Source organism: Rhinatrema bivittatum, chromosome 8 (assembly GCF_901001135.1).
Source record: "Rhinatrema bivittatum chromosome 8, aRhiBiv1.1, whole genome shotgun sequence".
Lineage (NCBI taxonomy): Eukaryota > Metazoa > Chordata > Amphibia > Gymnophiona > Rhinatrematidae > Rhinatrema > Rhinatrema bivittatum.
In genome coordinates this window covers 89,002,512-89,030,174 of record NC_042622.1, presented here as the reverse complement: position 1 = coordinate 89,030,174, position 27,663 = coordinate 89,002,512, and the positions used below count along the sequence as shown (strand labels likewise).

The window sequence follows — 27,663 nt, the reverse complement described above, 5'->3', positions numbered from 1 at the left end:
AATTTGCCGGATTTCAGGCTTTATAACGTGGCCTGTCAGATGAGGTTCGTGGGGGAATGGCTAACGGGGTCCTATCGTTACTGTGATGCGGGGATGTTGGAGCGTATGTCTACCCCGGGGTCTCCACTGAATCTTATCCAAATGAGGGTGGATCAGCGTAGAGTAGCGTCTTATCCTGCTGTTCTGTTAACCCCGTGTATCAAAGCGTGGCGATGGCTGCGGAGAAAATATCGGTTATCGGGTGGGCGATCTCTGCTGCTCCCTTTTTTGAATAATGTGGAATTTCTCCCTGGGTGTGATTGTAAAGCAGTATTTCGTAACTGGGCAGAGCAGGGGGTGCTGTTTGCCTTTCATATGTATGATCCTGTTTCAGGTACTTTGCTGGACTTTGCTGCACTGGCGCGGACCTTCCAATTGCCTGCCAAACAATTTTTTGCCTATCTCCAGGCCCGCCATTACTTGACTGCCTTTGCTTGGACACGTCAGGCGCTTGAAGCTGAAATACGGTTTGCTAATACTGTTTTTGACACTGCGTATCTCCGGAACACCATCACCAGCTGGAAGAGACTGGGACAGAAGCTTGGGGATGCTGCTCCAGTGCAACGTATGGCTGTTCGGTGGTCAACAGTATTGGACTCTCAGATCACGGAGAGGCAGATGTCCAGCTGGTGTCGGGACTTATATAAGCTGTTACCTGATCTCAGTCTCCGGGAGCTTCAGTTTAAGCTTCTTCATGCCCTTTATTATGATGATGTTCGGCGGTTCCAGATGAAGTTGGCTACCTCACCTACCTGCATTAAATGTGAAGCTGCTGATGGTACCTTGGTGCACCGCTTGATTTCCTGCCCATCACTGCAATCCTTTTGGCAGACAGTGCTGGAGGTGGTGGGGAAATGCATAGGTGGGTCCCTGCGACTTCATGCCCGGATGCTAATTTCCAGTATGTCTCCTCGACACTTACCTGGCAGCTGTGCTAAAGCCCGTTTTGAGAGGGTTGCTGTTTTGATGGCCTGTCGCACGATCCTGGCTGGCTGGACAGAGCCGTTGCTTGCGCCTACCCTGGCCGCCTGGTTTGGAAGAATGGCCTCTTTGGCGCAATTGGAACGCCTGGACTACTTGGCGGGCAAGAGGCGACCTGACTCCATGTATTGTGCTTGTTGGGATAATTGTTTTGCTACTTTCCCCAAATCGTTGCAGGAGGAACTCTGTCGCAATGGGTATACTCTAAATTGGTCCTCTAAGGTGCAGGGGCAAGGGAGGGGGGCAGTAAGGTATGAATGTTGGATGAATGAGTGGGGTTTGGGGGGGGGGGGGTTCGGGTTCTGGGAGGGGGACCTAGGGGGAGGGGGAAAACGAAAAATTGGGCTGGGCAGTGCCTTGAGTTTTGCTGGTTCTACCATGTTTGTATTGTTGTACTCATGCACTTACGTATTGTGTTTTACAAGTTGTATGGTGTTTTTGCTGGTTGTCTCTGCCACCCTGGCTAATAAAAACTATTTTGACAAAAAAAAAAAAAGAATTAAGTTTGGCACTTAAAACCAGTAAAAAACAGGGAAAAATGGAAAAAAAATCAAAAACACTTTGTGGATAAGTACTGACATCCGAGTAAGTGGTGGCGGCTGCCACCATTTATCCTGAGATGATCTGCCTGTCAGGGATGCCCCCCCTTCTTTCCTGTACCTGAGTCGAAAGGTGCATTCGGCCTGTGCCGAATCTGAGCATTAAAACTGTGCCCTGAAATCCAGCACATGGGTCGATGCAATAAGATGCTCGCTGAAAGCAGACGCTCGTAATGAGCACTCGTTCTCCTAACGCACATGCAGCCACATCCCCAGAGGGCCTGCGTCAAACGGGATGCGCTAGGAGAGAATTGCGTGTCCCTAGAGCTCAAACACAATTGCATTTCCATCCCGCCACTTCTGGCCGGTTTTGCTGAGGTTGCTGAAGCTGCGCACAGCTAAGCGCCCCTTGCTATGGGAGTCTAAACTGTGCATTCCAATCTACATTTATTTTTCAACATCGCAAGCAGTAAATTTAAATTGTCACAATGCCAAAGGAGGAGGAACCACAGAGGGCCGTGCTTTTTAATTTCTCATGAGCCCTTGACTCTCGGATTGACTTTACGCCACCTCCAGGGCTATAGTTAAATTTGCTGCATTAAAAGGTGTGTTGGGATCCCTACAATTTCCTGCATGGGAGGGGGGAGGGGGAGGGAATACCTAATAGTCTCATCAACATGGAATTTACATGTGATGGGTGCTATCGGGTATGCGTTTTGGACATGCTAATCACCTTATTGTATCAGATGCTAGTCCAGCGTGTCCAAAGCTTGCGTCCGTGCGTAAACCTGTGCGCTACACTGGGCACACTTTATTGCATCAGCCCCACACTGTTTTAATGCCCAGATGGTGCTGCATTGGCCTGTGAGACAGCACTGGTTTTCCTACTAGACGACAGTAATTCATTCTTTGCTCAACTCTGGTTATGGTTACTCTAATGCCCTAGACAAGTGTTCCAAACTTCAACTAGTAGAAAACTCTGCAGCTAGTGTGTTAACCAGGAGCCATTTATAGGAGCCATATTAGCTCTATTTTAAAAGATCTGTGTTGGTTGTCCATGTGTTTCCTGGCACAGTTCAAGGTGTTGATTTTTAGGGATGTGAATCGTTTTTTGACGATTTAAAATATCGTCCGATATATTTTAAATCGTCAAAAATCGTTACAGGCGATATATAATAGGAATTCCCCCGATTTATCGTCAAAAATCGTAAATCGGGGGAAGGGGGAGAGGAAAGGGGAGGGCGGGGAAACCGGCACACTAAAACAACCCTAAAACCCACCCCGACCCTTTAAAATAAATCCCCCACCCTCCCGAACCCCCCCAAAATGTCTTAAATTACCTGGGGTCCAGTGGGGGGGTCCCGGTGTGATATTCCACTCTCGGGCCACGGGTGCATTTGATAGAAATGGCGCCGGCGCTACCTTTGCCCGACAGGGCAAAGGTAGCGCTGGCGCCATTTTGGTTCCTGTCCCCCGACGTCGCGAGCGTAGGAGATCGCTCCCGGACCCCCGCTGGACCCCCAGGGACTTTTGGCCAGCTTGGGGTGGCCTCCTGACCCCCACAAGACTTGCCAAAAGTCCAGCGGGGGTCCGGGAACGACCTCCTGCACTCGAATCATGTTGCCATACTGCAAAATGGCGCCGGCCATATGGCTGGCGCCATTTTGCAGTATGGCAATATGGCCGGCGCCATTTTGCATTACGGCAACACGATTCGAGTGCAGGAGGTCGTTCCCGGACCCCCGCTGGACTTTTGGCAAGTCTTGTGGGGGTCAGGAGGCCACCCCAAGCTGGCCAAAAGTCCCTGGGGGTCCAGCGGGGGACCGGGAGCAATCTCCTACGCTCGCGACGTCGGGGGACAGGAACCAAAATGGCGCCGGCGCTACCTTTGCCTGTCAGGGCAAAGGTAGTGCCGGCACCATTTCTATCAAATGCACCTGTGGCCCGAGAGTGGAACATCACACCGGGACCCCCCCACTGGACCCCAGGTAATTTAAGACATTTTGGGGGGGTTTGGGAGGGTGGGGGATTTATTTTAAAGGGTCGGGGGGGTTTTAGGGTTGTTTTAGTGTGCCCGAGAGTGGAAGATCACACCGGGACCCCCCCACTGGACCCCAGGTAATTTAAGACATTTTGGGGGGATTCGGGAAGGTGGGGGATTTATTTAAAGGGTCGGGGTGTAAATCGTAAATCGATTTACGATTTACACGATATTTAAAAAAACAAAACTGCGACAATCCGATTCCCTCCCCCCCCAGCCGAAATCGATCGTTAAGATGATCGATCACACGATTCACATGTCTATTGATTTTACTCTTTAAAGATTAAATGGAGTGGGTCGTGGTTGCCTGAAGGATTCCCCTTCTCCTATATGTATCTCGGCTGCCCAGGCTTTAAGATCAATGAAATTGGTGGAGATGTCAGAAAGGGCATTCTTGCACCTTGATTCCCATTTCTGAAATCCTTTCCTTTTTAGATATCAAATTAAGACCTGGCTCTCTCAACTGGGTGACTGACTGACCTACTGTTTAGTCTGCTAGCTGAGCTAGTTTTTTATGCAATGTGTTGGTAAATGCTGTTTTTAGTGGATTTCTTTTTTTTTTTTTTTTAATTAGCTGTTTTATTGTTGTGACTCACCTTGCCTACCTTTAATGGAAAAGCAAGATTTACATTTTGGAAATGCTTCTGGGAATCTCTGAAACCGGTGGCGTTTTAACTTTATAACATGCATAGACTAGAGAGAAACACAGTTTAACATATTACTCAGGAGAGATGTGCTTGCGCGGCAAGTTCGGGGATTTTCCCTCAGCTGGTAACAAACGAACAACAAGCTGACTCAGTCACCACGGAATTCCAATCTTGACTGTAAAGAGGTGTCAAAAAACGCGTTTGCTAAGGAGCATTCTGGTGCAGTTTGGGATGTTTGGAAACTTGGAGCTTTACGACGTGGCTCTCGTTGCCTGTGGGCAGTGCCGCAGCTCCGGACCTGTCTGGGGTTCTCCCACATTCAGGTGCGATCCGCCGCACGCATTGGTCCTTCTCTTCTGACGCTGCCACTTTTCTTGCTGCTTTAAAACTGAATGATTTCACATCGGGGTAGGTTAAAGCGAGGAGCAGATCACATAGATTCAGATAACTTTATTCATTGGCACACAGTTGTACACGTGTTGCCAAAGTAATGAACAGAATAAATAAAAGGGTAGGAAAAGTAAGCCGTTATTTCTGCAGGCAGCGTCCTCCTGCTGCTTTTGGGGCTTCCAACCTGTTCTGGACCAGTGTTGAGAAATGTAAGAGGTTCAGTCAAGAAACAGCCCTTAGCCCACAGAATCCCCAGCGATGGCTCCCAGTTCCCCTTTTCCCGGAGCGCCAGCGCACGTTTTCAAAGCAGCCCGGACGGTGACGTCACGTGTGGGCGGGGACAGGCCAGCAGGGTGAATGACACAGCGCCCCGCCCCCGGCCGCGGGCTGAGCTGCGCTGAGAGTCCCGAGTACGGAGGCGCTCGGGCTGTGCGATGCGCTCAGTCCCTGCCGCCGCCGCCCCCGCCATGAGCAGCCGCGCAGCCCGCCCAAGATGTTCGAGAGCTCACGCAGGATGAGGAGCCTGTGGGACGGAGTGAAGCTGGAGGTGGCCGGGGAGGACCTGAGCCCGGTGTTGCTGAGCAGCTTCACGCAGCTGGATCCCGACCTGCCCCCGCTGGAGGTAAGACCCGGAGTCTGCTGGAAGTGGATTTGGGATTTACCGGTGGGGAGGGGGTGGCGGACGGATGCCGCCTTTAGGACCGTTGCGGGCGATGGAGGCTGCGGCGTAGCCTTTGGACTTTGGTCATTGGTGAGCTGAGTTTGGCGATCTCAACGCAACGTGGACTCTGATGCCTTGGCTAGGAGGATTCCTGGACTGTTCTGTAGATAATGCTTTTTCCTACTCTGGCACACACTAGATACGCTAAAGCAGCGCTTCGGTTCAATCGTTTTCTAACTGCGAGAGGGATCAAATTCCGTCTGAAGGGTCCCTGCTGTGCAGCTCTCCCCCCTCCCAAACGTTCTTAGCTAAACTAAGCTAAGTTATTGTTCATGTCGGCAGGCACAATGGTGACCCAGAGCAGTGAAAGAGAAATGAAGGTACACAAGTTGCACGGGCCAGGAATTAGCTGACCCTCTAGGCTGTAGACAGCCTGGAATATTGTGTCTCAAACAAGAGATGGTAAACAATGTAGCAAAGACGAACAGAGTGCTTAGGAGGCTGGACCACTTCCCCTTGGTTTGGCAATTGTGGACATGATCGCTCTGTTTACCAAGTGCTTGAAAGTTTAATGTATTTTGTGTGAAGTAATATGGAACAAGTAACAGGACATAAATCGAACTAGAAAATGGAATGTGATTCGATTTGAATCAGGAATTTACTACCTAGTGAGGCTTTGTATACATCACTGCAAGAGTGTCTAGTTTCCTGAGCACGGGCCTTATTCCTTGCTATGGTGCTGTAATACATGACTAGTAAGATCAGTTACAGCACACAGCCCTTTATCTCTACCCAGCCACTATGATGACCGAAATTCAGTCTGAGACTATTTTCAAATCAATTTTATATTTATTTGGTACAAAAAGAAGGCATTTATTTATTGGTTGTCCAGTACATGCAGTCTGATTTCTTCAAGCTTTTTTACAGTACTGTAGTCTAGGGGCATCACTTCTCCACTCAACTTAGACATTTGTATGTTTTCCAGGTGCTAGAAATATGTTGCCTAGTCAAAACTCTGCAGAGGTTGACTGGACTTGTGTTTCAGAAGTTCAGTATTGCATTATTCCTAGTATTAGATCTAATTTTGGATAAAATATGCTATATAAATGGTTGGAAAATCTAACTTCTAGAAGAGGGACAGAAGTAGGAAAGGCCACGGAGAAGGCATCTGCGGGTCCATCTGTGATGAAAAGTACCTGCTCCTTCCTGCAAGGTGCACGTGGACACTTTTTTCAAATGGATGGATGTACATAAAACCACTAAATCCTTCTTAAGTCTGCTTATTTCCCTTCCATTTGCAATATCATAGACTCTGCTTTAGTGTGTGTGTGTATTGTGTGCCATGCTGCCTTGAAGTCTGGGTGGATGGATTCAGGCATGGAGTGGGCAGTCTATAAGCACTCTGCCTGTATCTGCTCTTGGTGCTCTCCTGACGGAGGTTGCCAGCTGCTCCTTCTTCTGGCACTCCTCACTCTCCAGGGCGAAACATGGGTGGCTCTCTATCTTGTTTCCAGTCTATGAAGCACAAAAGTTAAGGAAATATAAGTCAGTGGGGGAATGGGGGAGAAGTGGAAGGGGTAGTGATGTGTTTTGGGGGATTAAGGTGAGCCTTGCATTTCAGGAAACTGGAAATCAAAGCCAGTGTAGGTGCTAAGAGAAATAAGATGTGTATTCATAGCTATGTATGTGAGATATTGGAATAGCAGGGGGTGCTGTAGGGTAGGAGTGAAATATTTTGGCAAAGGTCTGTGTGTGTTGATGGGAGTGGGGGGGGTCCTCAGTGCTGAAATAGCCAGAGGTGTTGCAGGGCAGGAATAAGGTGCATTGGCAGAGCTGTGTGTGAGTGGGCAGTCTCAGTACTGGAATAGGAGGGACTGCCTCAGGGCAGAACCGAAGAATAGTTTGAAGATGAGCAAGAACTGAGTTTAGTCCTTGCTGAAAGTTGTGCGATTCAAGTAACAGTCTCGTGTCTTACTGTAAACACCGTTCAGTGGTTACTGTAAACAAACATATCTATAGACTGGCTTTTCTTTTAGATGCTGGCTCAGTCTTGCAGCCACATAAGTGTCTGACAGTTTTGAAATCTTGCAGTGCATCAGAACTCCTGCAATAAGAATTCTTCTCTGATTTTGGGTGGAGAGGGGGCCACCATACCATTCACCATCAAACATGCATTAGCATTAATAGCTGAAGTACTGCTTTAGAATGAAAGAAAGCTAGAGACAGCCGGTGGGGATGGGGGCCTCTTCACTCAGTGCAGCTCTGATCATAAAAGCCCAAGTGTGATTCTCCTGCCTCAAACACCATTTTAGTATTGGGGAGCAAGGGGGGGGACGGGGACTGGACACTTTACACGCTGGCCTGAATTCTCTCCTCTTCATGAATTAAGGGTGTTTTATCTCACTCAGTATTCCTGATCCATACAAAGTCTGAAATTGTCTCTCCAGTTCCTTCTCCTTTTGCCTCTGATTTGTACAAACAGTACATTGCCCTTCAGATGGGAGGTTGTATCCTGGACTGGGGAGGGGGGTGGGGGAGGAGGCGGGTGCAGGGAGCAGGATGCAGAGTATCATCTGCTTCTCATTGAGAGTTTGTTATGAAGCACATCTGGATTTCACTCTGTGTGTATAGTTTTGTGTCTTTTTTTTTTTTTTTTGCTTACTAGTGAATAACTTGGAGGTGAAAGTTTTATTGGTTTTAAATTAACTTTCCTAAGATACAGTTTGGAAATTTTTATTTTTACTAAAATTGGTTTGAATAGACAGATAAATAAATCAGAAGCTCTTGTGTTCTAATCCCAGCTCCAATTATTTTGGCCCTTTTCCTTTGGACTTCCAGCTCAGTCAGAACTGGCCTCTATTGCATATGGCACTGTGAGCCTCTGTACCCCAGTCTTCTCCAATTAGTCCAGGCATTGCGGTGATGGTGGCCACGGGCTATAAGCTGTGGTTGCCTCTAGATCCTGATGTGCTTGCACCCTTAGTCCATTGTCGGTAGGTGATACTGTTGAGGCATGGCTGAGGGTCCTTGTTCCAGGGGATGTAAATGCTGCCTTTGCAGCATCCCTGACCCAGATGGACCTAACTTGAGAATAGAACTCGGATCCTTCACACAGTAGCGTGTAGTATGGCCACTGGGCTGTCCCTTAAACCAGCTCTTGCAGCGATTCATTTGCTAACTTTGGCAAGTTGCTTGTTCTCCGTGAGCCCCAGTTTGTCCAGCTGCAATTGAATAATAATAATAATCTGCGTCCTCATTCCCCTCAGAAGGTGTCATGTTCCAACGTTTGCCCTAAAAAAAAAAAAAAAAAGCCTGTACCATACCCCCGAGGTAGTCACATGGCTGTTTCCATCATAGTGTGTGTGTGGTTTTGTTTTTTTATTATTATTATTTCTCTTGGGCCTCTTACTTAAATATCTGAACTTTGGACATCATGAAAGGGCTTTTTTTTTTTTTTTTAAATTTCCAAAATCACCAGCAGCAAGGGGGAACCTTCTCCCTCAGGTTCCCCCTTGCTGCTGGTGAAAAAAAAAAACCACTACAGGGGCCCAGGAAGCAGAGTCTGAGCTGCTGTTCAGACACAGGGGGGAGGGCTGATGCAATACAGTTTATCCATCGGTTTTCCTTACTGGTGGATGGCCGAGTCACGAAAACCGACGCCAATAGACTCGGCGTTGGTTTTCATAGCTCGGCGACTGTTTTCCTTGCTGGCGGACGGCCGAGTCACGAAAAACCGATTGGGGTTCTTGTTAGCAAGGAGGCACTAGGGTCACGCAAGCGACCCTAGTGCCTCCTTGCTAACGCAGCCCCCTAATTTTAATATTGCATGGGGCTCCCCTTGGGGGTGCCTGGGGCGCGTTAAGAAAGCGGGCGCTGACTGTTTAAAGGCACAGTGGCCCTAACTCTGTGTACAGGGGAGAAAGGGGGCACATGGGTTTATTTTGGTCTTGCCCTGTACTCTGGAGCACTGGCTCTCCCCCCCAGTAACACATTCAGAGCAGAGTGGTTCCCTGGGAGTAGGGCTTAGGACTCAGTCAGCCGAATTGGCTGCAACAGGGGGATCTTTATTGCACGTGCGGTGCACTGGGGTGGACTGTGATGCACTGCTCTCACATAATAGGATGATTCAGTTGAGCAAAATAAGTTGGAAGACCCAAAGGAATTTTGCTGTTACTGCATCACCTCTCTTGTTTCTCTCTCTCTCTGCACATTGCTGTTTAATGGACGCCAGGGTTTTTTTAACCATTCGGTGCTTGAAGCCAGGGTTTTCAGCCTTCTAAACTGCCATAGTATTCAACTTGTATCTCCCCACCCTCCTCATCCATCGCTTTTGCAATTCAAGGCTGAAGTATGAGGAGGTTCATGGCTGCAGAATGTTCCTCTTATACCTGCATTTTTGTGACAGAGAATTGCCCAGCAGCCATTGGAAAGCTTTAATAAATGCATTTCCTGAAGCCTTTTATTCATCTTTACTCCCTTCTCAGTACAGCTTACAGTCTTGTCTCTTTATCTGTATCTGTATAGCGCTACCTATAAAATGATAAGCAGCATTACTAGAACGTTTGGGCTGCAGTAGAACAGGATTTCAAGAGATGGAAGGTGCTTTGTGCCGGTACCAACTGCCTGAGGGTACTCGGGGGAGGAAAAGGTAGAGAAAAGAGGGTGGGAGACAGAAGAAAACAGAGGGCTTTGTTTTTCTTTTTTATGAATTACCCAGGACTGTATGATTAAGCCTTTTTTTTCAATAGCAAGAGTTTCCGCATGGTCTTTGCTTCAGCTGTGTGCTGTCTCAGATTAACAGGAGAGGAGACAGGAGTGGCCTGTGTAGGAAGACAGTGTGCACACTGAATCGAGTTACTGAAGTGCCCCCTACAGAACAGGAACCAGGGGGGTCTTCCAAGAGTGTCAGATCAGCGCTGAGGGACTGCCCGGCCCCATGGACTATTTCCTCCCAGTGTGACCGCAAACCAAGGGCCTCCAGCTGCGGCCAGAAGGCTGGTGCTGAAAGAGAGTCTCAGAGTTTTCTGCAGCAGGAGCAGCAGCACCGCAGATACATTCTTGCAGGGTGCCAGGGCTGGTTTAAGATTTTGGCACCCACAGGCAGGGTGTCACGGCAGTGCCCCTTGAAAGCACCGCTGGCACATAGCGCTAAAGCAAGCAGAAGCAAGCTTCTCCTTGGCCTTGATATTTGGCACCTAGAAAATTTGGCGCCCTAGGCAGTTACCTGTATTTGCCTATTCCTAAATCTGGGCCTGGATTTGCAACCGCTTGACATATTGCTTCCTTTCTTCTGTGTTCTCCTAAGGGATTTTTTTTTTTTATATATCCCTTGAGATTTATGCTGGAAAATTATTCTCAATTGCTCCCAGTAATTCCCCAGAGCCTTCCCAGTCATTCTAAGGGAAGAAGTTGCTGGCACTCAGATACAGATACCATCCAGTGCTGCCTACTTTACTGCTATCAGCCTTAGACGTAGGCTCTGGTGCTGTACAAATGATGGACAGTGGTCTTTCAGGTTCACAGGGTCTGGTTTGTTCAGCCTGGGCAGGGATTTACTGGCCCAATGCTTTCTCATCTGCCTGTTTAAGCTGATCTTTGTGTGCTGTCCACTTCTGCTAACTAGTATGTCGGGGGGGGGGGCGGGGTAAGAGATTGACAAAATGCCCCGGAGAATATCTCGGCCCTCCCCTGACCACCCCATGTATTTTGGGTGAAATATCAAGTACATGTGATTAATGCCTCTTTGTGCTGTACGTGTGATGCTTGTCCCATCTCTTAAGGCCTCTGTGGTCAGGAGCATTAGAATAGGCACTAGAGAGAAAAAAAAAATCCAAGACTGTTTTACACATCCAAAGCAGAGAGAGGCCAGGGTAGATGCTGAGAGCTGGATTAGTGAAGCGAGACATCCCTGCAGCTAAACCTCCTGGAGCCTCTGGAATGGCAAGGAGGGACAGGCATGAGCAAAAGGGGAAGTGTTATGTGACACTGCAGCCAGCAGCCCAGGCAGAGGGTCACCAGAGCAATCAGCCGGCAGCTGTTCAGGCCCTGACAGATCATCCTGCAGGTGGCTGGGGTGAAAAACATGCACCCCTCCAGAGACGCACACATGCTGTCCACCCACGTCCGAACTGAAATACAATACGGTGGACTTGCAGCTTAGGTTTTAGAGCGGCAGAGGACCGCACCCAGATTCTGTTCCTTATAATTCTGGACGTTATGGAGAAAGGGCCAGAGTCCCTTGGATTATTTGTAAATGATTCTGTGTGTGCCTCTTTTTTCTGAATGTGTCTGCCTTCGGCAGTTGTTCTGTTTCCGGTGAGAGCTGTGTTCTTTGCGTGCTGTTGCACCTTTTTTTGTTAGACCAAGATATGAATTATTCTAAAATGATGCTGCACATGGGCCTCGCCAGCGCTCACATCTAAAGAAAAGACATATGTTTCTGGCCCCATTTCTGTAGTGTAATGAATAGCTAAGGCTCGTTGTGCTCTCAGTTACTGCATTGGGGGGGGGGGGGGGGCATAGCAAACCTGCTCAGAGCTTGCTGGGACCTTCAAGTGGCCAAGGGTTTAACCCCTGGTGGTTGTTAGGGGTACTGCGAGTGCGTTAGGTGACATACGGTGTGAGCATGGCTTATGCCCAAGACTGTGTCTTCCCTCCGTATGGCTTTTTTTCAGATCATCATTTGATACAAGCAGGGCAAACGCAGCTGGACTTCCACACCCCATTTCTCCTTCCAGTGACCAAGTTTAAAATGGAGAGATTGATATATATATATATGTAATCAAGTCAACTTTTCTTTGTCAGGAATGTTTTCTATTTTAGGAGAAATTCAGCCCATGCCGTTGCAGTGCTTTGAACCTAAATGAACAGCTGGATCAGAAACTTATACGTAGCACAAATGTGATAGCTTGCCCTTTAGGTACTACCTTACAATGTGGCATATTTCCCCCAACAAGAAGAAATAACCCAGGAATAAAACAAGTAGAGATGGCAACAGTAACTCAAAGCTACACGATGGTGCCGATTTTTCTGCTAATTCTACTCAGCTACAGAGGGGTCAGAAGGAAACATTTGTCTTTTTGCAGGTGACATGGAGACTCCTGAGGGCGTAAACAGCATGAGAGCTTGCAAGTAGTGGTTGTGCAAGTAATGGACAAATGCTTGACAGGAATAAATAAATAACCAGTACAGTAAAACGAGGTGCTAATACCTCTGGGTAGGTCATTGTTGAGACCTCACCTGAAATATTGTATCCAGCTCTGGAGGCTGTAGCTCCGAAAGGATGCAGACAGTAGAAGTGGTTCAGAGAAGGCCGACCAAACTGGCGCTGGTTCTCCACTAAAAGCCCTACAAGATGAAGCTTAAGGACCTAAAGGTGCATTTGCTAGAACAGAAGTGAGGAGACGCAGTGGACTAGGATAGAAACATTTAAATATATACCGGCATATTAAAGACCTAATGGGCCAGCCAGTCTGGCCAGCAAGTTGTTCAGGCTAGTAACTGCCGCTCCGTGCAGATTACCCACGGTTAGAAAAGCTACCCATGTTTCATTTCTATCCTTTTGCCAGTGGGGATCCTCCATGTTTATCTCATGCACTTTTGAATTCCATCACCGTTCTTTGTTTTCACCATCACCTTGGGGAAGACATTGCAGACATCCACCCCCTTTCTTTGAAAAAAAAAAGTTTCCTGATGTTGTTCCTGAGTCTGCCCCCCTGGAGGTTTATGCCATGACCTGTATTTCTGCAGCTTCCTTTCCACTGGAAAAAGCATGTCTCTCTCTTGCATTTTTTTTAATACTTTTCAGATGTTTCAAAGTCTGTATCTTATCCCCCTCCCCTATCTCTCCTCTCCTTTAGAGTGTAAGTCTCTTCTCATAAGCGCTCTGTTGCAGACTCTGCACCATTTTGGTTGCCTCTCTTTCTAGACCACATCTCTCCTCATCCTTTGAGATACTGAACACACTAGCCTAGTGGTTTACTTGGATTTCAGCAAATCTTTTGAAATAGACCCACATAAGAGGCTAATGAATTTTTACTGCATCGGCCTGAGGATGACCTCCGACTTAATATCATGGCGATATTAAAGTCGGAGGTCCCTGTACAGGTGTACAGGGGCATTATCACCTCCTTTTTCCTGCTGGTTATGTCTCTTCCTCAGGCCGATGCAGTAAAAATCGCGGGAGAGCGGGCGATTCAGAAAAAAAAATTATTCAAATTAGGGCCCACAGTAAAAAGAGGCGATAGGGACACTAGTGCGTCCCTAGCGCTTCTTTTTTGACAGGAGCGGCGGCTGTCAACGAGTTTGACAACCGATGCTCAATTTTACCGGCGTCGGTTCTCAAATCTGCTGACAGCCATGGGTTTGGAAACCGGATGCAGGCAAAATTGAGCGTCCGGTTTTCAAGCCGTGGGCCGATTTTACTTTTTTTTTTTTTTTTAATTATTTTTAACTGCTTTTCTGTGCACTTTCCCAGTGCCGGCAGAAATTAATGCCTACCTTTGGGCAGGCGCTAATTTCTGAAAGTAAAATGTGTGGCTTGGCTGCACATTTTACTTAGTGAATCACACGGGAATAACTAATAGGGCTATCAATATGCATTTGCATGTTGCGGGCGCTATTAGTTTCAGGGGGGGGGGGGGGGTTGGACGCGCGTTTTCGATGTGCTATTACCCCTTACTGAATAAGGGGTAAAGCATGCGCGTTGATACAGTACAGTGTGCTCCACCGGAGCGCACTGTACTGTATCGGCCTGCCTATGCACTCTAGTATCCCTCTGGCCGTAGTCACTACCTTGTCAAACTGCTTCAGATCATTAGACACTAATCACCCTGCCAGTGCATTCACCTCCGTTTCTCACCCTCTGTCACATACAGCTACTTTGCATTTCTACACCCGAGATGCATGACTCTGCGCTTCTTGCATTGAGTCTTAACTGCCAAGCCTTTGACCACTCTTCAAGCCTCCTTAAATCACTTATAATTCTCTCTACTCTCTCAAGAGTGTCCATTTTGTTGCAGATCTTAGTGGCATCCACAAAAAGACAACCCTTTCCTTCTAACCCCTCTGCAATGTTGCTCACAAACAGGCCGATGCAGCCCAGGTTTGGATGCGCGTTTTCAATGTGCTAGCTTTACTCCTTATACAGTAAGGAGTAATAGCGTGTCGAAAATTTGTGGCCAAACCCCCCCCCCCCCCCCCCCCCCCCCCCGAAACTAATAGCGCCCGCAACATACAAATGCATGTTGATGGCCCTATTATTCCCACGCGATACAGAAAGTAAAATGTGCAGCCAAGCCGCACATTTTACTTTCAGAAATTAACGCCTGCCCAAAGGCTGGCACTAATTTCGGCCGGCAACAGGGAAGTGTACAGAAAAGCAGAAAAAACTGCCTTCATTACACCCTCCGACTTAATATCATAGCGATATTAAGTCGGAGGCCCCAAAAGCAAAAAAAAAGTAAAAATTAAAAATCAGCCCGCAGGTCAGAAGACGGATGCTCAATTATGCCGGCATCCGTTTTCCAAACCTGTGGCTGTCAGTGGGTTCGAGAACCGACGCTGGAAAAATTGAGCTTCGGCTGTCAAACCCGCTGACAGCCGCTGCTCCTTTTACTGTGGGCCCTAATTTGCATAGACCACCCTCCTGAATCGTGCGCCCAGGAGAGTGGCCTGTGCGCGCACTGGAAGAGCTGGCGCTTGCTGGCTCTCCCGCGCATTTTTCTGTATCGGCCTGAAAGATATTGAACAGAACTGACCCCTGAGGCACTCCACCAATCACCTTTCTCTCCTCTGAGTGACTTCCATTTACCATTACTCTCTGACTATCACTCAACCAGTCCACCACCTTGGGACACATGCCCACGCTGCTCATTTTATTCATTAGCCTCTTATGTGGGTCTTTTTCAAAAGATTTGCTGAAATCCAAGTAAACCACATTCTAGTACACACCCTTGAGTTAATTCTCTAGTCACTCAATTGAAAAAAAAAATTCTATCAGATTTGTTTGATATGATCTTCTGGTACAAAAAAACCTCCAAACAAAAAAACTAGGCTGCCAGCTGTGGTGATGGAGACAAAAAAACCTCCAAACAAACCAAGAACAGAGTTCAATAAAGCGTGTGTTAAGCACATAGGATCCTTAATTACAGCTGTATCTATGGCCGTGCACCAGGAAGTGAAGTGGGCAGACTTGATGGGCTTTTATAGTCCTTATCTGCTGTCAGATTCTAGGTGTTTGGGATTTGAACAAGGGGCTGTGTCTGCTGCAGACATTCAAGTTTGTTTTGCTTTGATTGGAAATATCTGGACTCCAGAACTTTTCTCCCATCAGCAGAGAAGTGATTCAAGAAAAGAGGAGCACTGAGGGCCAATGCTCTTAGCACCATTCCCACTTACCACTAGTTGGTTTGGTCCCAGGAGGTACCGTAGTTCCTGTCGAGAAAGGGTTGTGCGAGGGGAGCGCACAGCCCCTCCCAGGGCTGTGTCCCCCCCCCCCCCATCCCTGTGAACAGGTGAAAGGTTTTCACAACAGCTGCTCTCAGTCTGGGACTTTTGAGCAGCTGTGAATGAGCTGGGGGAAGTGTGTTTTTGTGTGAATGATGTGGGGGAGGGTGTATCTGCAGTGTCTTATAAAAGCCTTCACGCCCTTGTACATTTTTCATATTCTGCTGTCTTAAAAAATACAAATCAAAATGCAATAGTTTGATTCACTGATCTACAAAACATACTCTGCACTTTCATCGTGCAAGAACAATTATGGGTATATTCCAGAAGTTAAGAATTAAAAAGCAAGTCCTGTTTGCATAAATCTTCACGCCTTTATGACAAGCCCAAATTAGCTCCAGTTCAAAAAGATTACCTTAACAGTCCAGTCACACTCCTTGAGCTGAGGCAAATCCTCCTGGATGAGGAATTGAGCAGTTTTCTGTTGTATGAAGTGGATTTGAAACAAAGGTCAAAACATGCTGAACAAGGAGCTGCTGAAAGAACTCTGGGCTAACTTTATTCAAAGGTACAGATGGAGGGAAAGCTATAAGAAAATGTCGATGTGTTTGAATATCCCTTGAGGCCCGGACGTAATTTATAGACAGAACGGAAGTGGGACTGTGGAGCAGGAGCAGGAGCAGGGTCAGATCCAGATATCTATCCCAAACGGGTACCTGAACTCACTCTTCACACACTTCCTCTTCCTTTCCCCAGTAATCTTCTATCCCTAGCCCCCACTAGTGTTCAACTCCCAGTCATTCTTCACCCAACAGAACTGATTTGCACTGTTGGTTCTCTGCTTCACTTCCTTTGATCCTGGGAAAGTGGCAGAACACCTTTCTAGGTCATTCTGCCAGAAATTAAGCCCTGGGTGAAAATACAAAAAGGGTTGAATTAGCAAAAGTTTGAAACTCGTAAGCAGTCCTGTAGTAGGCAGGGTTGAAGCTTTGACGAATGGCACGACTGCTCACAAGTTTAAACGTCTGCTAATTCAACCCCTTCCGGAGTCTATTCTTTTATGCTGCAGTGTCTGCTTCAGGATAATACCCCCTCCTGTTCTCCTCCCCTCCTATTCCCTGTAGAACAGGAGGGGGGAGGGCTGAATTAGGGAGCAGAGTGGTGGCTCTGTCTGCTCCAGGCTCAGCCTCCTCTTCCCTGCAGGCTGCCTGGAGGGGAGGGGCTACGTCAGAGGAGCCCACTGCTCCTGCCCTTTAAGTCTGAAAAGAAGTGGTGGGATGTGTTTCCCCACAAACAAGCTGATGCTATACCCTGCACTGGCTGCAGCGCACGGCTCAAACCACGACTGGTCGCACGTTCATAACCCCCGATGCAAAACGGGGGTTAGTGCATCCAATTGCGGGCGTAAGTAATAGTGCTCATCACATGCAAACGCACGTTGATGAGGCTATTATCCATTCCCCCCATGCAAAAAAAAAAAAATAAATCTGTGCTCAAGGCGCAAATTTTTACTCTCCAAAATTAATGCCTGCCCAGAGGAGCCCAAAAAGTGTAGATAAAAGCAGAAAATACTGCTTTTCTGTACTGTACCTGACTTAAAATCGTGGTGATATTAAGTCAGAGGAACAACAAAATTATAATGTCCCACCCAAAAAAAAAAAATTTAAAAAAAGGGTGCTGGCAGTCAGGTTGGGAAAAGGGACGCTCGTTAATTGAGCATTCATTTTCCTAAGGGGCTCACAGCCACTCTCCCGGGTGCCTGCTGCCGAGGAGGCGCTAGGGGCACGCAGTTTCTCCAGCGCTGTTTTACCAGGGCAGTGCATTTGCATTTTGCATTGGGCGCCCCGGACAGGTGGATCGGCCTGCTTTAAGGGGTCGGGCGCTCAATCGTGAGAGTCCCTTTAACGCGTGCCGATATGGCATCGGGCCTGTTACTGAGCCCTGCTTTTGAGGCCCTGTCAAGTCCAACATTGTAAGGTGGAAACAGTTTGGCACCCTCCACTAAGATACTGCCGCAATCGGGCTGTCCTTCCAAAATCCGTAACTGTGGGCTAAGGAAACTGCTGCGGAAGGTCACTGTGAGGCCTAAGATTACTTTAAAAGAGCTACAGAGGTCTCTGGCTGAGACTGGGGAAAATATTGACCCTTCAACAATGTCAAGATTACGCCACAAACGTAACCTGTATGGGAGGGTAGCAAGAAGGAAGCCACTGCCGAAGAGAAGCCGTATGATGTACCGTATAGCGTTTGCAATGAAGCATGTGGGAGAAGGTTTTGTGGTCTGATGAAACCAAAGTGGAACTTTTTGGGTTCAATGCTAAGCGACGTGTGTGGCATAAAACAAATGCAGCACGTCGCCCTGCTGACACTTTCCCCGACAGTAAAGCAAGTTGGTGGCAACATTATGTTACGAGGATGCTTCTCAGCAGTGGGGACAGGGGAGGCCTTTGAAGATCGAAGGAAAGATTTGAGTGGTGCCAAGTTACGGGCAGATCTGGAGGAAAACCTGCCACCTGGGACTAGGAAGAAGATTCGCTTTGCAGCAGGGACAGTGGTCCTAAGCATACAGCTAAAGCAACAATGAGTGGCTCTGCAAGAGGAAAGTGAATGTCCTCCAGGGGCCCAGGCCTGAATCCAGGAGAAAATCTGTGGCAAGACTTAGGCTGCAGGCCACAGATGATCCTCAGCCAGCCTGGAAGAGCTTGAGCTCTTCTGCCAAGAAAAAATGGGAAAAAACTGCACCAACCTGCTGTGCTGACCCTAAATGGCTCATGGCTGCTCTTGCTGCAAAAGGGGCTTCCAAGGGGTGCGAAGACTTAAGACAAACGAGATTTTTTTTTTTTTTATTATTCTGAATTACTTTGGGAATATTTCTGTTTATTACTATTATTTTATTTCTGTATTCCATTTATGCAGCACTGCTTATTCTAAGTGAATTCCAAGATCAACCATGACAGATGGCAACCACGTCGCATTAACTTATTTCCAGAAATTGCTCTTTCCTGATGGAAGTGTAGAGGATGTTGTGCAGCTCAGTGAAACAGACTCCTGCTTTCATGCATTTTGATGGGCCTTCTTTAGATGGCGGCATGTGAAAAATGTACACAACTATGAAGACCTTTACAAGGCACTGCATTTCTCAGACTTATTTTACCACTTTTCTTGTTGCATAGTGTGTTTTTGTGGTTCTGTGTGGCTAGGTTGGGCAGAGATGGGTCATAGTTCTACAAAAGGTTGTAGTCATGCCGACAGAGGGTAATGTTAGGAGTCAATTACCTAAATCCTATATCCCTAACCCCCTCCCCCCACCATACATACATACATACGTGAAAGCAAAATGAATAAAATCCCCCTTTTTTAGTGGGCATGCACACTATATTTTACTTATTCCATATACAACTGGCATCGTGTAAAGATGCTAAATTAGTTTCTGATTATTATGTATTGCAGCGATTCAGTACACATGGTACTTGTGTGGTATGCCCAGCACGGCTTTCTGTTTTATATATTCGGGTAGCAGAAGAGAGACTGCATTCAGAAAAGGTTCCTCTCTATCTGGAAGCAGAGGGGGGTACAGTTTCCCTTCTTTAAGTCTAAAACACCCCAAACAGGAGAAAGGGTGCAAAAAGTATGACATTTTTTAATCTGATATATACAAGGTTATGGAAAAAGGCAGAACAAGAAATGTTTTTAAATAAGTAAAATAAGAGAGCAGCTTGCTTTTAATCTGTTCTCAGAACCGTGCTGAATTAAGAGGCAATGAGCTTGGTGCCTGCTTCCAAAAAAAAGAGGTTTAGTTTGTTAATCCCTCTCCTCCCCCCAGCTGCTGACTCACTTGTGGAGCAAGTCACAAGACTGCTGGAGAGGTGCTAGCTAGCCCGAGGTCGCTTCCTGGCACAGGACTTGGCGGTAGCCCACTGCTGTCAGCACTGCCGCCTGGTACATGCATGGCTCCAGCCTGCCTGCCTGCCTGCCTCCCTTCCCTGCAGTGAAAGTGGTGGGGGGGGTGTCTGAGTGTACAGGGCAGGGGAAAACTGCCTGGTTGGAGGCCTGGCTCAGCTTAGCTCTGGATGTTGTGAAAGCTTGGTTGTTTCTAGGGGGTCTTGTAGCATCTTGAAATGGGGATAGTAAGGTTTTTTTTGAGAATTTAGTCCTTTCTAGTTCCACCTTCATGTAAACATAGCGAATCCAGATTTAGGAACTGATCTACTACTACTTCTGTGTTTTCCCATTCTGCATCCATGGAAAAAAAAATCTTAATAAATCAGGCCCTTAATTAATGATCCACGAGTGCCAGTGAAATATGTTTAATCAAATCAGGGGCTTTTATTTATTTATGTTTGACTCCATGCATGAGACCGCTGGAAGAGGCGTGAGCTGTTCATAGAGACTTGCTGAGTGTATCCAATGGCAAGTCCTCTTACCGGGATCTGTGGAGCCTGAGGTTGATTACATCCCACACCCTAAGGGGTAAATTTTAAAAGAGTTGCTCGAGTTAAAAGGCCCTTATATGTGAGTATATGGGCCAAGTGCGAGCAACTCTTGTTTTAAAAGTGACAAATTGTGTGCGAGCAAGTGAAAAAAAAAAAAAAAAAGGGCGTTCCAGAGTGAGGCCAACATGTACATGTGTAAATCCCAATTTTAAAACCCTTGAACACAGCGCGCATTGGGCTGCTACCTGCTTATATTTCTTTCTTTTTTTTTTTTTTAATTTTTTATTTATGCTATTATAGATATATTACATCATATATCAACAAGGCAATAAGGATCCAAGGCATTAACAACAAAACAAATCATTTTTCGTAAAATTTCCAGTGGATCTCAAATTACTCAGGCAATATGGGACCAAGATAGGAATTTTATAGAGCTCTTGTTAATCATATATACTAAGGAAGAATTAAACCAATCAGCATAGGACGATCCCTAATTATTACTGTACTCAAGATGGCCGACGCATAGGACGTGTCGAGGGGTTGCTCCGCTCTCTGGTTCAGATATATACCTTTTACTTATTACCTAATCCTTAAAACCTTGTTTAGCATGCCTCATACGAAGCGTAAGGCTCGACTTAAAGAAAATATATCTGTCAAGGAAGAAGGAATGCTACAACCAAAGATCGACAGATTCCTCGATCTTACCCCAAAGACGCCGGAGGCAAGGGCCGCGGGGACGGTGGTGCAGGAGCTCGGCACTCTGTCCATGGCCGATGAGATCTCGCTGAGTCCGGGGGCTCCCGAGACGCCGATGCAACCGAAAGCCCGTCCGGAGGAGGAACAGAGCGAAACATCGCGAGACTCAATGGAGAGGAGAGAGTCTCTGCACGCTGAAGCAGACGGACAGGACGAGGTGTTGTCGCCCGGAGAAGTTGGAGGAGCAGCAGTGGGAATCGCGGCTACCTCCACACCGAACCCCCAAAAGGCCAGTCTGGCAAAGAACATCGAAGGAACCACTGTGCTTCAAGACCTGGTAAAGTTACAACCCAAAATGGCATTTTCCCTGCAGAAACCACCCTTAGTTACCCTGGACTCATTATGGAATGCTTATATTTATTTCTGCTCTTGATCAGGTGTAAGTAAAAAAAAACCCAAACCTCGTTCTAGCCAGTGGTAAACTGGGGGGAGTGCAGGCTGAAGAACCAGAGGGATCTTGATGACCTAGATATAAACTGGTGGCCTAAGTGGTCATACTGGTTATTTCCTTCACGCGCACAGTATTTTAAAATGTGCTCACTTGCGAATGTAAAAGCCAGCAAGTCCTAAGGAAACACATGCGAACAAAACTTCCTCGCATGACTGCTTTAAAATTAGGAGCAGACACTTGCGTGACGATTTAAAATTCCTACACACGTGTTCTCATGCCCGCATATGTGGACATGCTGTGTAAGACTATATAGAAACAAGGTACCGGCAGCCTGGCTTGTGGCCTGGGAGGGTTTCCCTAGAGCAAGGCTTCCCAAATCGACCCCACAGCCAGACGGATTTTGTCCGGATATTCACAATAAATTTGCATGAGATCTTTTGGTATAGATTGGAGACCCAGTGTATGCAAATTGATCTCATGCATATTTATTTATTTAAAATATCGACAGCACACCCCCTCCAATGTTCAGGGCGGGGTACAAAGCAATATATATATATATATATATATATATATATATATGTATGTATGTATATGTATATATATAAATCATGAAATAACAGACTCACAAAAAAAATATCTGATGGGATGATAATTTTGCTGTGGATATCATCCTGGAAAAAAATCCGACTGACTGGGGAGATGGGGATGGTCACCTGAACAGAATGAGGGGGGCTTTGTTGCTGCTCATTTGTTTATTTGGTAAAAGCAACCAAGCACTTTCTCCATGGCACGAGGTAAGGATTAACGCTGCTCCACTTGCCAAAGAAAAAAAAAATTTAATTAAAACAATGAAATCCAAACCGATGTAGCGGATGCCTGTGGCTGACTTGCTGTTGTACATGCATGAGATACGTTCGTCAAGCGAGGCAGGCATATTCTAGAAATTAGGCCGCCGCTCTCAAGCCTGAGGAAATCATTCTGTAGTTTTAGGAAGGGAAATACAATTATTTTGTTAAGGCGATACCTTTTTTATTGGACTAACTTGATGCATTTCTTGTCTAGCTGACGCTCCCTTCCTGGGGTCCGATGCATTCAGGTGGGCTAACATGGCTGCCGCGTTGCATCGTCCGTAGTCTTGTGCGGCCTGGCCTGGAAACCCTCTTTCTGTGGCAAACTTTGCAGCTAGTCTTGTTTTGTGCAGCTCTTTTGTGGTCACAGTTGTTTCTTTCGCAGTTGATGTGAATTTCCAGCACAACGAGTACTGAAGTAAACCTGGCTTTATTCAAAACATGTGCTCCGTAAACAAACGGCTGAATGAGGTGGGGAGGCGGGAGGCGGGCCGCACCTTACAAAGGCTTCGTGAGCGGCAGGAATCGTCGCTGTAGGATATCACTTAGCATTGCAGTCATTCAGCCGCATGCCAGGGGAGCTTAAAAGATTCTCCTCCTGCGCATACTTCTAGGTCTTACGGCAATGTGCACACATCCAAAATATGTTGAATAGTTGTCTATTTTCATCCTATGTATTGTATTATGAGTCATTGGGAGATGAGTACATTGTGAGCTGTACCTCTGTCGGCTGGGGGGGGGGGGGGTTAATAAGCAGTAAACTGCGAGCAGTTGATATGTGGTAAGAGTGCCAGGCTGACGGGAATGGATTATAGGCCTTTGGGCTAAGATGAAATGCAGCGTATCAGCTAGGAGCTCAGATTTGTCCCTTCCTGGCCTTTTGCCTGAGAACCTGTACAGTGTGAGTTGTTGTTGTTGTTGTTGGGGACAGAATGATGATATGACCATTGCCAAAGTAGAAAGATTAGGCTATCTTTAAAAAAACAAACAAACCTGATTACAGGTGAGCAGAAATTGTGCACATGAATGTAGAGCAAAGATTATATGCAGGTAGATGTGCATTAACGTTTGTAAAAATGCGTCTTGATTGTTACTGCCGGTAGAAGTATGTGTGCTGTGCCATAGTACACATACTATTACCCACAGGGAAAAGGGACGGGGTTAGTTTGGGGGGAGGGAACGTACATGCAGTGATTTTGTTTTCAAATCGCCGTGCGTACTTTCTGGCACATGCTTTGCGCCTGCTGCCATGCAGGTGTGTGTGGTGCCTGAACTCCGTGGGAGGAGGTGGTGGTGGTGGATGGGTAGGGGGGGGAGGTTCCTATGAAAATCTGCTTTCAGGGGCCTGCAAGCTGCCCCACCAGTTTTGATTATTTCTCACTAAAGCATCTAACAAGTTGCATACCTCAAGCCACAGAGGTGTCGATGTGAAATACTGAGACCTTGGTGGAATGGGAGGCTGTCTGGTGGGTCCTACCAACAAGCGGTGAGACTCTCAGCTAGATGAGGAGGCGCTGCTGGTGGCTGGGCAGAGGAGCTACGGCCTTTTCCCTGGGAGGGATGTGGTTAGTGCAGTTAGTATAGCTGTGTTTAAAAAAGGATTGGTTAATTTCTTGGAGGAGAAGTCCATTACCTGCTATTAATTAAGGTGACTTATATAATAACCACCGCTATTATTAGCAACGGTAACATGGAATAGACTTAGTGTTTGGGTACTTGCCAGGTTCTTATGGCCTGGATTGGCCACTGTTGGAAACAGGATGCTGGGCTTGATGGACCCTTGGTCTGAGCCAGTATGGCATGTTCTTATGTTCTTAAGGCCTTTGCCTCTAGGGGCAACTGGGGCATATTTCCTTGTCTAGTTCTGGAGTAGAAGAATGTGAAGTGGAATGACCTGTCAGTGTTAACGAAACTGGTCATCACCCTGAATAAGGCTCACATGCACTACTGCCTCACATGGGCTGTTATCGCAGGCACAGCAGTGCAGCATCGCTCAGAGCTATTAGAATTAATCGAAGCTTAGCCTTTGGTCTGAAATTGGTAGATATCCCTTATATGGGCCCTGAAACCTGGCAGCATTTCGCTCACCATGATTGCTCATGTGGACTCTTGGCATGACTAGTGGTGGCCCCCAGTAAAACCTGCCCATGCTTATCTTCCGAGCGCTGATTCAGCTACTGTCAGGGCAGGAAGAGTCAGCTTGCACGGTGAGGAAGAGGTGGGAGGGCAGAATCTTAAGCCGAAACACAGGCTCTCACTTTCCAAACGTGATGGAAATTCCCCCACATGGTAAGGATTGGCAGCTAGCAGGCTTGAATGCTTTTTTTTTTTTTCAAATAACTTCTGCCTTGTGGTTTTCTGCTTTAATACAGAGAACTGGAGGGGACTTCCTGTTATTGTGGAAGGTTCCATCTCAAAGCACGTGACTTGCTTCATTCATTCCTGGCATAACTGCGTCTGCAATTTATCCCAGCCATGCTGGAAGTTTCTGTTTCCAGTTAAGAGCCCTCATCCAGTCGCCTCTCTTCGTGCTCCTTGGCATGGCTGCTGGCCTTATGCCACCAGCGAGCCCACAGACCTGGCCTCTCTCTCATCCTGCCTTTTGCCTGTCTGGCTCCCTCAGAGGGGCCATCCTATCCAACCTCTCGCCTTACCCCTTCCCATCCTGCTCTCAGCAGGGATCTGGCACACGTGCCCCACCTCGCCTTCTGTTTTCTCATCTGACTCTCATCAGAGAAACCTCCTTGCACCTTCCTGTTATGCCCTTTTCCCTGCTTTCTACCGCGGAGGTGGTATTGCCCATGTATTGTGAGCCACACTGGGCAATGGCGAGCAGCAGCAGTGAGGCTTAAGAACGACAGGCCTGGAAAATGCCTGTGGCTGGAATACATTGCCAGGCCAGTGCCTTCACTACGCCAGGACCCTGCTGTGTCTCGGATTGTTCCCTGTGGCTCCGTCCCCCCCCCCCTACACACTCCTTTCAGAGCCATTTCATAGACCTCCATCCCCCTCCCCTCTTCTCTTTCCACAGGCCTCACAGAATGAACGGAAACTGAGGAATTTGGATCTTGGTTTTTAGTAACATTCCCGCTGATGTTTCCCCTGTGTTCGGTTTCCATTTCTCTTCTGGCTTTCTTTCTTCTTTCCTTTCTCTCTTCGTCTCCTGTAGATAAGTGCCCTGTTGGCATGTTTTGGAGGCCCGTGTTTTGTTATGGGTCAGTAGTATCCGCTCGCCCTCTTCCGCTTTGCCGCCGCTGGTTGTCAACCAAAAAGCTAAACCTGCAAAACGAGGCTCCACGCTCAGCAACAAAAAAAAAACAAAACAAAAAACCAGAAATAAAAGAAGGAACCTTCTAAAAATAACTCCTCACTAAATAAGAAACGTCAGCATGCATTGGGGTTGCCATGGAGAGCGAAACTGGTTTGCTGCAAGTTTCATAATGAGGGAACTCCAGGGCAATGGGCGAGTGGCAGACGCAGCGCCCTGTGGCTGCTGGGCTCTGGAATCAGGAAGGAAGAGTGGCTGTGCCCTTCCACGAGTGAACGGTAAAGTCAGGGCATTCCCCCTGCAGGCACGTGATACAGGGCTCGCTGAGGTCACCGGGGCAAGTTTCGCAGTGTTGGCCAAGGACTCTCGTGCCTGTGGCTCACTGCTGCTGAAAGGGAGTGGTTGCATTTCTTTCTCCCTAATGTAAGAGCCACTGGTGTTGGTGGAGACAGACTTGCACGCACCAGCCACGTGTGGTCCTGGTGAAGTTCACGGAAGGCCAGCGGTGACCCTGCATTCAGTGACTTGTAGGTGGTGCTGCTTCCTGGCATGGCCGCCTACTGGTGTGCCTCCTTCTATGCTTGGCATCCCTGGTTCCAAATAAATAGTGGTCTTTATGCATGCCCAAGAGTAGGCAGGATCTGTGTGAACAGCAAGAGCCATGGTGTTATGGCACCTTAGAAACCTAAGGGTGGTCAGAAAGCATCTTTCCCCACCTCTGCTATAGTGCTGGTTATTTAGCCTGCAGTATTTCTTCTCTTTTCACTGATGGCTGTATTTCAGTACAAGCAAGGGTGGTGAAACTAAAGTCTGTGCTGCTCGGACAGGTGAGGGAGATTCAGACCCCCAAAGGTGCTGCGCCAGTTCCTGCAAAGAGTGCACAATACTCTGTTTTTCTAAAGTAGAATAAGATAGGCTGCTTGCATGACTTAGGCCCGTGTGACCTCACTTCCCCACTCCTGGGTGAGTGCCGCCAGTTTTACCACATTAAGGGGAATATAAATCTAAATAAATAAATAACGTTGCATAGAGGAAAATCAGTGACAGAAACTGTTTTGTCCTGGGAGCAGTTCCTGCAGGGCCTCTGAAGTACCCAGTACTCTGGTCTTGGTTTTGGTACAGAGTATCACCATTCAGCCAAAGCTACCTCGGGCATCTTGTTTGCCAGCTTTGTCTCCTCACCACATCCTGACCCGTTCCCAAGCTCAAGAAGGACGGCCCAGATGCATGGTTCCGTCTAGCACCCCGAAGTGATTCTGAATGAAGGGAGAAGAGGCAGTGCTTCAGAAGCAGACACGGAAGGCCCTGTTCTGTTCTAACCCTCGGCAGCTCCTTGGCATCGGAGCGAAAGGGAATCCTTTGCAAATTGGACAGAAAGAAGAATGCATCGTGCAGGTGAAAGGATGCTCCATTCTGAGGGGTTTTTGTTTTTTTTTCATGGATCTGATTCTATTAAGTTTTATTCAGTGTACAGGTCTGCCCCTTACTCTCGTTTTGCTTGCTATCAGACAATAGGATGTGTATACCAGCTTACTTTTGGCTCTGCTCTCAATGATTAGTGAGCATGAACTCTCAGGGTACAGAAACAGCAGGTATCTAAAACTTGTGCCAAAAAATCTGTAAGGTCCTCTAAGCCATTTCAAGTTTTGCCCCATTGCATGTAGAGAGTTTTATAGTTCCATCTTCTCTGAGAAGCACAGAAACATAGAACATGATAGCAGATGAAGGCTCAGCCTTACAGTCCCTTCCTAAAGTCCTGCGACTGGTCTCGCCTGCCCCTACTACTATTTCTATAGCACTTCAGGAGATGTGCACTACTGTAAAGGCACATAAGACATAGTCCCTTTTTAATGGAGCTTTCAGTCTAGGGAAGACAATAGACAAGATACATAAGAGAAACCTTTTTTTATTATAGAAATGGTGATGTAAAGGCCATGCTCAGAGGAAACCAGGGTTTAAGATTGAACAGCAACCTCAGAAAGGTAGCTTTTTAAGTGGGGAATTGAAAATAATGAGAGAGGGAGCAAAACGCACCTACTCAGAAGGGCTGTTGCAGGCATTTGAATCAAAAAGTGGAGGGCATGGAGCTGGGAGTTGCAGATGGAAGAGTACAGATAAAGGTGGCTTGCCTGATGAATGACGTTCGAGAGCAGGAGAATAAGGGAGATAAGGAGGAGAAGTAATGAGGAGCTGCAGTGTGAATGAACTTGTAGGTGAGAGCGA

General features: G+C 47.2%; 1 protein-coding gene across 4 annotated transcripts in view; it reads left to right on the top strand.

The window, feature by feature from the left end:
• The window catches only part of RALGDS (ral guanine nucleotide dissociation stimulator), a 124,799-nt gene that overhangs the window by 64,552 nt on the left and 32,584 nt on the right, over positions 1-27,663 (top strand). For 3 of the 4 annotated variants that reach the window (XM_029611276.1, XM_029611275.1, XM_029611273.1), the window contains exon 1: positions 5,015-5,259. The exons of the other annotated variant lie outside the window; for it this stretch is intronic. In XM_029611276.1, coding sequence (XP_029467136.1) covers positions 5,131-5,259 — 129 coding nt within the window. In that variant the 5' untranslated portion in view covers positions 5,015-5,130. Of the gene's footprint in view, positions 1-5,014; positions 5,260-27,663 lie in introns of those variants that run through there. 4 annotated transcript variants of the gene reach the window in all.